This window comes from Mesocricetus auratus, unplaced genomic scaffold (genome assembly GCF_017639785.1).
Source record: "Mesocricetus auratus isolate SY011 unplaced genomic scaffold, BCM_Maur_2.0 Super-Scaffold_100010, whole genome shotgun sequence".
In the NCBI taxonomy this organism is placed as follows: Eukaryota; Metazoa; Chordata; class Mammalia; order Rodentia; family Cricetidae; genus Mesocricetus; species Mesocricetus auratus.
Window position 1 is genome coordinate 75,894,918 of NW_024429194.1, and position 9,434 is coordinate 75,904,351.

The 9,434-nt window shown below is 54.2% G+C and overlaps 2 protein-coding genes across 2 annotated transcripts; both read left to right on the top strand.

The window, feature by feature from the left end:
- The first annotated feature begins 2,942 nt into the window (after window positions 1-2,942).
- Window positions 2,943-5,235, top strand: Odf3b (outer dense fiber of sperm tails 3B). Its single transcript, XM_013111127.3, has 7 exons — window positions 2,943-3,096; window positions 3,458-3,599; window positions 3,825-4,028; window positions 4,244-4,348; window positions 4,461-4,582; window positions 4,818-4,958; window positions 5,094-5,235. The coding sequence occupies exons 2-7, from the start codon at window positions 3,491-3,493 to the stop codon at window positions 5,175-5,177; spliced, it is 765 nt and encodes a 254-aa protein (XP_012966581.1). The 5' UTR covers window positions 2,943-3,096; window positions 3,458-3,490; the 3' UTR covers window positions 5,178-5,235.
- A 126-nt stretch (window positions 5,236-5,361) lies between these two features.
- Window positions 5,362-9,161, top strand: LOC101836863 (thymidine phosphorylase). Its single transcript, XM_013111290.3, has 10 exons — window positions 5,362-5,657; window positions 5,888-6,089; window positions 6,224-6,426; window positions 6,847-6,945; window positions 7,296-7,425; window positions 7,522-7,640; window positions 8,152-8,314; window positions 8,430-8,660; window positions 8,777-8,917; window positions 9,004-9,161. The coding sequence occupies exons 1-10, from the start codon at window positions 5,622-5,624 to the stop codon at window positions 9,159-9,161; spliced, it is 1,482 nt and encodes a 493-aa protein (XP_012966744.1). The 5' UTR covers window positions 5,362-5,621.
- The last annotated feature ends 273 nt before the right edge of the window (window positions 9,162-9,434 follow it).

Below are 9,434 nucleotides of genomic sequence, written 5' to 3' on the forward strand. Positions count from 1 at the left end.
AGTGTTCCTGGACACACATTTCACCCCAATATCTTCTGCCTTAAAGACCCTCATACCACCTCCCCAATTCACCTTACACCTATAGGCTATACAAGAGCTCTGACAAGGAAGGGTTACTACACAGGGAGATGTTATCTTGGGTCCTAGCAACATGATGCAGCCCTGATGAAATTACCAGAAACCAGAGAGGCCAATCCACCATGGCCACCAGGGAAGGGTGTGGGGGTGGTGATTTTGGTGGGCTCTCTGACCGCAAAACAGAGACCCTGGAATGATGGGGGTTATGTGAATTACCATCTGTGTGTGGGACAAGTAGATTTTTTTTTATCCTCCCTCCTCCAGCAGCTACCAAACTCTGCTCCAGGGAAACTGAAGATAAGGTCATTTTCCAGTCAAGAGGGAAAAAAATTCAGTGAGAAAGAATGAAGAAAACCTAAACTTTAGTTACATCTCCCTCTCTGTGACCAATCTTATTCCACCCTAACTTAAATGTGGGTGGAGCCTCCTGGCTTTTACCCTCTTGCCTGCCTCAGACAAGCTCAGGTCATAGCCTGCCTCTCCTGCAGTCACTTCATTAACCTGCACCCAGATTCTTCGGAAACCCTTTCTGTTCCAGGTACCCTCTCACTCCTAAGCCTTCCCTAGCTGAAGCAAATCACACTCCACGCCCCTCCTCACCCAGGTTAGTTCGCACAGGCTGGTGTACGCCACTAGGCATGAGTGCTTGGTATTTTGGGGAGGGGCTTCTCTATCTACTCATCACTGAAATCCATATCAGGAGTGAATCTTAAGACATTTACCAGGAAAGACCAGACTTCTAGAATAAGAGACTGGAGTCCCCAGAATAAAGGTAGTTCTCCCAACAAAAAGCGGACCTTTTCTTCCTCTGGAACACAATGGTCCCAAGCACTCCTTGACTTAGGCATCGAGGAGGTGACCAGAGCGTCCCTGGCACCTAGCCTGCACCATGGTAGCCTCAAGTATCTCATCTGGCCTGGTCCCATCCCAGCTTCCCTTAGAACTATTAAGTGACAGTGAGAGAGGATGGGGTGAGCCCTACACCTTAAGGTGGACTTCAACAAGCAGAGGACTTCCTTACCTTCTGTTCTCTGTCCCAGTTTCAGTTAAGTTTGGTTGGTGGTTAAGTTCGGAGACCCTTGACCTCCCATAGATATAGTTGACACTTCCCCGGTACCTCTTTATGAGCTAGTCAGTACCTTGTCAACTCCAAACAGCATTCGAAGACGCAGGGCAGTTAAAGAGCCAGGAAGGCCACAGAAGGGAGGGTTAAGGCAGAAATCAACACAAACAAACCCACAAGGAATGAGGGTCATGTGGGGGCTCAGGCAGGGGAGGCAGGGGGATCCCATGTTGTTTTGGTCAGCCCAGTCTACATAGTGAGCTCCAGGACAGCCAGAGCTATTTAGTGAGACCCTGTCTTAAACAGAGAGACAGAGAGGCAGAGAGAGAGAGAGAGAGAGAGAAATGTAAAAAATAAGCTAGAGAGATGACTCAGCAACATATGTAAATCAATTAATGTAATACAAACACATAAATGGCCTCAAAGACAGAAATCACACGGTCACCTCAATAGATGCAGAAAAGGCTTTTGGCAAAACCCAATATCCTTTTTTGATTAAAAACCCCAAAGACACTAGAAACAGTAGGGACATATTTTAACACAATAAAGATTATATATGACAAACATACAGCCAACATCACACTAAAGAGAAAAAAACAAAAGCATTTCCACTAAAACCAGGAACAATACAAAATGATTATTTTCTCCACTTTTATTTAGCATATTTCTTGAGGTCTTAGCTACAGCAATAAAACAAAAGAAGGAATAAAAATGACACAAATAGGAAAAGACAAAGTACCCTCATTTGCAGATTCTATACATAAGAGAACCTAGACTCATTGTGTAGACTAAGCTGGCCTTGAACTCACAGAGATTAACCTGCCTTCACAGCCTCAGCACAGCGATATCAGGTGTGTGCTACCACACCTGGCCTGTGTCTAATTTTGTCTGCTATTAGTTTCTCCTTTACCAAGCTCCCTGAAGTGTCACCTTCTTACGAATAGATATTTATTATTTTGTTAGTACCTTCTTGTTGCATTTTATTTTGTTTTTATTGAGCCATGATCTCACTATGTATCCCAGGCTGGCCTTGAACTTGAGATTCCCCCTGCCCCAGTTCTGCAGGTTGGAACTATAGTGTTATTTTCCTTTTCCTTATTTTCTCTTTTTCTTTTCCCATTGTTTGGTTTTGTTTTGTTTTCCCCTCTACTTGTAAAATGAATTCTAAGTGCCATTAAACATTAAAAATTTTATTAACACTGAGGTTGTCTTAGAGGCTGCAAATTTTTCTCTGAATACAACTTGAGTTGTATCCTATATGGTTTTCCTCTAAAGTATTTTGTATCATTAGTAACTCAAGGTTTGAGTTAATCTCAAGTTTTCAATTTTGTTTACTTAAAAAAAAAACTGAGCCGGGTGGTGGTGGTGCACGCTTTTAGTCCCAGCACTCGGGAGGCAGAGGCAGGCGGATCTCTATGAGTTCGAGACCAGCCTGGTCTACAAGAGCTAGTTCCAGGTCAGCCTCCAAAGCCACAGAGAAACCCTGCCTCGAAAAACAAAACAAAGCAACAACAACAACAAAAAAAACCCGGTTCATTGAGAATTTGGAGTGTGATCCAATCATACATCGTTGTCTCTCTATTCAACTGATATTATTTTCTGGCCTAAAACATTAGCTTTTGCAAATAATTCCTGGGCGTACATAATTAAATTGACCTTTCTGTATTATTCCTTTATTCTTAAACTTGGTTTTTGTCTTTGTCTAGCTATGGAATGGGTGCGCTGGCTTGTGGCCCAGCCTTATATCTGCCCAGCACACAGCCTTATGTCTACCCAGCCAGCACATGGTCTCAGCAGAGCAGGCGATGATATGGCTGAAGGCCCCAGAGGGTGGGGCTAGGCACTTGGTCTGGTTGCCAGGAAGCAAGACGGGACATAATGGGGTCTGAGAGTTTGATGAGAGGGTTGTCAAGCTGCCTGGCTTTGCTTTCTCAAGAGGGTAACCATCACAGCAGGTCAGTGCATCTCCAGACCTTCCCCCCGAGCGCTTTGTACCCCTAGAAGACCCCTTCCCCCAAGACATCCTTTCCTAACACCTCTAAAATCCCTCTCCCACCTAGATACTCCAGGCCATTCTTTCCAATGTCTGGGTCCAAACTTGGTCTGTACGTAATTAAAAACTGGCACTGAAGCCCCTGGGGTATGAGGCCAGAGGTGGTTTTGATGCTCGTTCCTGCCCCAGCGCACCCGCCTCCCAGCCTAGGAAACTACTGTTTGTTTTCCGGGTGTCATGGGATACGTGTTAGGCCTTGCCCTCGGTCGTGCTGGTCCTGAGTGGAGCTAGGGAAGCGTGTCTCCCACGAATTCTGTCCACAGGTGCTGCAAACCGCAAGCGGCCCCGCCTGCACCATGGGCTCAGAAGTCTGGGTCGGCACTTGGCGGCCACATCGGCCCCGCGGCCCCATCGCGGCGCTCTACCGAGGCCCGGGGCCCAAATACAAGCTGCCACCGAACACCGGTAGCAAGGGCGGATACCCGGGAGGAAATAGGGAAGGTGGGACTGTGGGCGGTCTGCACTGGTGCCTGGAATCCAGGAACCGGAGGATTGTGCCGGGAGCAAAAAGGGAGGCAAAAGGAGAAGAGGTTCTGTGCTGGGACTGCCTTGGTGAAAAGGGAGGCGCGGGGAGGGGGGAGCTGGCAGTCGCTAGGCACTGCGGAAGGTGACGCAGGGATGCTCCCGCAGGTTACATCCTACACGACCCATCTCGGCCGCGCGCGCCCGCCTTCACCTTCGGCTCGCGCCTGCCCTTGCAGCACACATCCTGCGGGCCCGGGCCGAGCCACATGGTACCCGCCCGCATGACGGTGCGCGGCACCGATGGCGCCCCAGCCTTCTCCATCTACGGTCGCCTAAGCCACACAACGCCCTTCCGCACTCCAGGACCGGGTCAGAACCCTGGGGCACGGTCTCCCCAACGTGGAACTGCCTCCCAGGAAGCCCACTGGGAAACTCCCCCACCCAAACCCGGAATCCGGGAAACCTCTTACCCAAACCCAGAAACCCGAACCTTACTGTGGCTCCAATTTCTCCCAAGGCTAGGCTCCCCGTCCCTCACCCCACCCCGCCCCAGTACTGGCCCACACTCTTGGTCCTTTCCATAGGCAGGTACTTCCCAGAACGCGCAGGAAACGCGACGTACCCCAGCGCTCCCCGGCATACCATCGCTCCCCGAAACTGGGGTATCCTCTCGAAGCAACAAACCCCAGGTGAGGCCAGAGGGCCGAATCCAGCATCAGGGGCCTTCCCACTGCCCAAACGGCAGTCTGCCATAAAGGCAAGAAGATGGTCCAACGTAACCTCTTGCTGGCTCCTCCTTAGGCCCTGGGTCCTACACTGTGCCTTCGCTCTTGGGCCCGCGTGTCATAGGCAAAGTCTCAGCCCCAACTTACTCCATCTACGGCCGCAGCTCTGTGGGCAGCTGCTTTGAGGATCTCAGCAAGGTGGGGAAAGGGCTGCTAGCTGAACATCTCTAGTAATCAAGAGAGTCAGTGACGCTGGGGGGGGGGGAATGCCTGGCACCATGCCACTCAGGAAACTGAGGCAGGAGGATTATGAGTGCAAAGCCAGCCTGGGGTACATAGTGAGACTCTAGCTTGAGGAAGAAAAAAAAAAGGAGGGTCAGTTGTCCACAAGGAATGGAGGCTGGACCCCAACACCCTACCCCTGTCCTCCTAGACCCCAGGCCCCTGTGCCTACCACGTTGTGAACCCGGGGGTCTACAAGACTCGAGCGCCGCAGTTCACGATGCTGGCGCGGACTTCGGTACCCCAAGACAGCACTCAGAAGCCAGGACCTGCAGCCTACAGCGTGGATGAGGTGGTCTGGAGTCCAGAGTCAAGGGGCGGGGGATGAGGGTCTGAGGTCTAAAGCAGGGTCCCCGGGAAACAGGAGTCCCTGTATGAAGCCGAACAGCTGGCTTGGTAAAGTCAGCGGTGTCTCCTGGGCCCGCAGCACCGGAAGCCTCGTGGCTGGAGCTTCGGGATCAGGCATTCAGACTATCTGGCCCCCATGATACCGAACCTCGTGGAAAACTGACGCCAACAGGCGCCCACCGGCCCTCGATTGTTTGTCTCCTTAAAGCTTTTCAAGCCAGCGTTGTGTGTGTCTCTATGGTTGGGCCAAGGGGTGGAGTGGGAGGCGGTGAAGGCGAGCGGCGATAGCCTCAGCGGCGTCTGAACTTGGGAGTGTCTGAACCTAGCGACCAGTCGGTTAGCACAGCAGTGCCCCGGACCCGTATCAAGACCCCAGGGACTTAGGCGGAGCGAACTCGGGGCCAGAGCACCATGATCTCCTGGCCCTTAAGGTCCGGGAAACATCCCCAATTGGCCACAAAGTAGCAGATAGGGAGCAGCTGAAGTGGTGATTGGCCCTACGCTGATGAGTGCCGCCTACTGGGGCCACCCCATCTGCCCGCTGTCGCTGAACTACTTCTGTCAGTGGCTTGTCTGCTCCGCACCTAACTCCACTCCGGGCTGAGGGATGCCAGGTGGGAACCGGGCCAGATCCAGAAAACTGGTAAAGGCCCCTGAGTTGAATAGGTACTGGATTGGGGTCGTTGTGAGGTCGAGAAATGGAAGCCAGACTTGGGGGAGGGGGGGTGTGGGAAGGTGCTGGGTGTTAGGAAAGGCATGGGTCGGTGATGGGCACCAGAAGCACATACAGGAGCAAGGTTGGGACAAGTGACCATGGCTTCAGGAACATAGACAGGGAGGCAGGTTCCAGCAGTGTCTCAATATCCCCTGCAGGCAGGAGCAATGGCAGCTCCAGGGTTACCACCTCCCTCAACCCCAGAGGCAGCTGGTGCCGTCTCAGCGAGAGGGCGTAGGGAACCCAAGCAGCTGCCTGAGCTGATTCGCCTGAAACGAGATGGAGGGCGTCTGAGTGAGGCAGATATCAGGGACTTCGTGCATGCAGTGACGGATGGAAGCGCTCAGGACACACAAATTGGTGTGTGGGAAGCCCTACTTGGACTTTGACCCCCTAACTGTCCCTTATGCACCTCAAGGTTCCATAGCACCCCAACACCATCACAGGCCCACACGCATGCTCTGTGAACACCTCACTCATGTGTCCATACTTAGGGGCCATGCTGATGGCCATTCGGCTGCAGGGCATGGACATAGAGGAGACATCTGTGCTGACTCGGGCCCTGGCAGACTCTGGGCAGCAACTGGAGTGGCCCCGGGCCTGGCACCAGAAGCTTGTGGATAAGCACTCCACAGGAGGCGTGGGTGACAAGGTCAGCCTGGTTCTGGCACCTGCCCTGGCTGCATGTAGCTGCAAGGTTAGTGACTGCCACCTCCACAAATCTCTGCCCCACTCAGAGGCACCTCCTACCCTCAAGCCAGGCTCAAAGCTCTCAAAGTCAAAACCCAGGATGTCCTAGCCCCCAATGCAGACCGAGTTCCACCATGGAGTACAACTGCCTCTGTACCCCACAGAACACAGAACCCTCAGAAGAAGAGCTGGGCCTTTCTCTTTGTGTCTCTTGGACTTGGGTCCTAGATAATATGAGTGCCAGCTCCTGCCCTAATGACAAATTGCTCCCCGCCAAGTACAATTTATTTTCCTTGGACTGTTTAAAATACTGGAAAATATTACAACTGCTTGAAAAAGTCACTTCAGCTGGAGTTCTTGCTAGGGCAGAGATAAGATGTGAACCAGGGGAGCAGTGCAGGGGGCAGTCAGTGTTCCTACCCCCCAGGTGCCAATGATCAGTGGACGTGGTCTGGGACACACAGGGGGCACACTGGACAAGCTGGAGTCTATTCCTGGGTTCAGTGTCACCCAGAGCCCAGAGCAGGTACCCGTGGACCACTAATCTGTCATTGATCTGGGTTGAGGGAGAATCACAGGATGATCCGTGGATAGGATATTTATCTGGGTCACCAGTGAGTGTGTTGACTATTCTAAAGGTCATTGATTGTGGATAGGCCGGAGTCATCATGAGAACTTTGATCGGTACCAATACTTGGGAATGGTAGAAAACACCGATGAGCAGCTAATCATTAATGTGTCATAATGAATCAGGTTCTAATCAGGGTCCTTCACAGGTCAGTCATCAGAATCAGATGACTGACACTCTCAGGCCATGTTCTGAACTTCTGCTGGGTCAGTGGTGCTTCCCAGAGGTCACTGCAGGTGTCTGAACAGATACTGCACTTGCTGGAGGAAGTGGGCTGCTGCATTGTTGGCCAGAGTGAGAAGCTGGTCCCTGCTGATGGAATCCTGTATGCTGCACGAGATGTGACAGCTACTGTGGACAGTGTGCCACTCATTACAGGTGACCTGACTGACAACCAGTTCACTAGGCAGTGCCACCTTCCTCCCTTCTGTCCCCAGGTATCACACCCTGGGGTGATGTTTCTGCTCTCCACAGCCTCAATCCTCAGTAAGAAGGTCGTGGAGGGACTGTCCACTCTGGTGGTGGATGTTAAGTTTGGGGGGGCTGCAATCTTCCCAGACCAGGAGCAGGCCCGGGAGCTGGCAAAGACGTTGGTGAGCCTGTGATGGGCCTCTGTGGCCTGTCTTTTTGGTTTTGTTTTTCAAAACAGGGTTTCTCTGTGTAGCCTTGGCTGTCCTGGAACTCACTCTGTAGACCAGGCTGACCTCAAACTCACAGAGATCTGCCTGCCTCTGCCTCCCGAGTGCTGGGATTAATGGCGTGCGCCACCACCGCCTGGCATCTTTAACCTCTTTATGGAGGAATGTGAACCTCACCTTCTATCATATTCCTGCCTCTGCCCACTCAACAGTCCTGGTAGAGCCAACTAGCAATCCCCCTTTCCAGTGATCCTACCCTGTCTAATCAAGGCTGTCCTGAGCTTGGGCCTGGGGAAATCCTCCATTTAACCCCTCCACTTAGGGCGCACAAGACCACCCCACACCACCACCTCTGAGGCCTGGCGTTGGTTTCTGATCTCCACCCCAAGCCTTTCCTGACATCCTAACCCAGGTGCAGCAGGCATGGAATTTGATCATGCCAGCTAGACACTGAGTGCCTCCCCAGGTTAGTGCCGGAGTGGGCTTGGGGCTGCGGGTCGCCGCAGCCCTGACTGCCATGGATAACCCTCTGGGCCGCACCGTGGGCCATACCCTGGAAGTGGAAGAAGCGTTGCTTTGCCTGGATGGTGCGGGGCCGCCGGACCTACGGGACCTGGTTATTAGGCTAGGTGAGAGGGCTGGGGTCCCGACCACCTATCTGTGTACTAGGAGCTCTCAGCCCCTGCAGCCTGGACAGCCCCTGCAGCCCCTGCAGCCTCTGCGCTCCGGCCCTCCCGCCAGCAGGGGGCGCCATCCTTTGGCTTAGCGGACAGGCGGAAACTCAAGACCAGGGCACCGCCCGAGTGGCCGCGGCGTTGGACGACGGCTCTGCGCTGCGCCGCTTCCAGCTGATGCTTTCGGCGCAGGGCGTGGATCCGGGCCTCGCCAGAGCACTGTGCTCCGGGAGCCCCACGCAACGCCGCCAGCTCCTGCCCCACGCCAGGAAGCAAGAGGAGCTGCTCGCACCCGCAGACGGTGAGACCGGAAATCCTCGGCGCCAGGCCCCACCCACTTCCTCTCCGCGTCTTTTCCTTCCTGGTCCTGTCCTCGTGTGTTCACCCGCAGCTCCTCAGTGACCGCCTTCTTCCCAGGCACGGTGGAGCACGTCCTGGCCTTGCCGCTGGCTCGCGTGCTGCACGAGCTCGGGGCCGGACGCAGCCGAGCGGGCCAGCCGATCAGGCCGGGAGTGGGTGCCGAGCTGCTGGTCGACGTGGGTCAGAGGCTGTACCGCGGTGAGCGCCGTCCGGAACCCGTAACCACTCCCACACTCCCGGGCGCCCGCTGTGACCTAGGTAACTGCTCCCGTTGCTCGCTGCAGGAACACCCTGGCTCCGCGTACACCTGGACGGCCCAGCGCTCAGCGACCAACAGCGCCGCGCCCTACAGGAGGCGCTCGTACTGTCGAACCGCGCACCCTTCCAGCCCCCTTCACCTTTTGCTGAATTAGTCCTGCCACCGACCATCGCGCAGCCCTAAATCTGACCCCACCGCAACCAGGTGGGTGGGTCCCGCATTTGAGCTGGCCCTCCATCCACGGGGGGGAGGGGCTGGGTGGGACACCGTGAACACACGACTTCCGAGGTGAGCTAGACTTGCTGGTGTGAGGTGCAGGTACTGGGGACCAGAAAAGGGGTGCGTTGTGCATATTTACCAGTCCCTCTTCTCAGGGTGGTGTCAGGGGCCAGCTCAGAGACAGATGGGCCGACGGTGCCCTGCGCATGAATGGGCTGGGCTGTGTGACATTGGTGC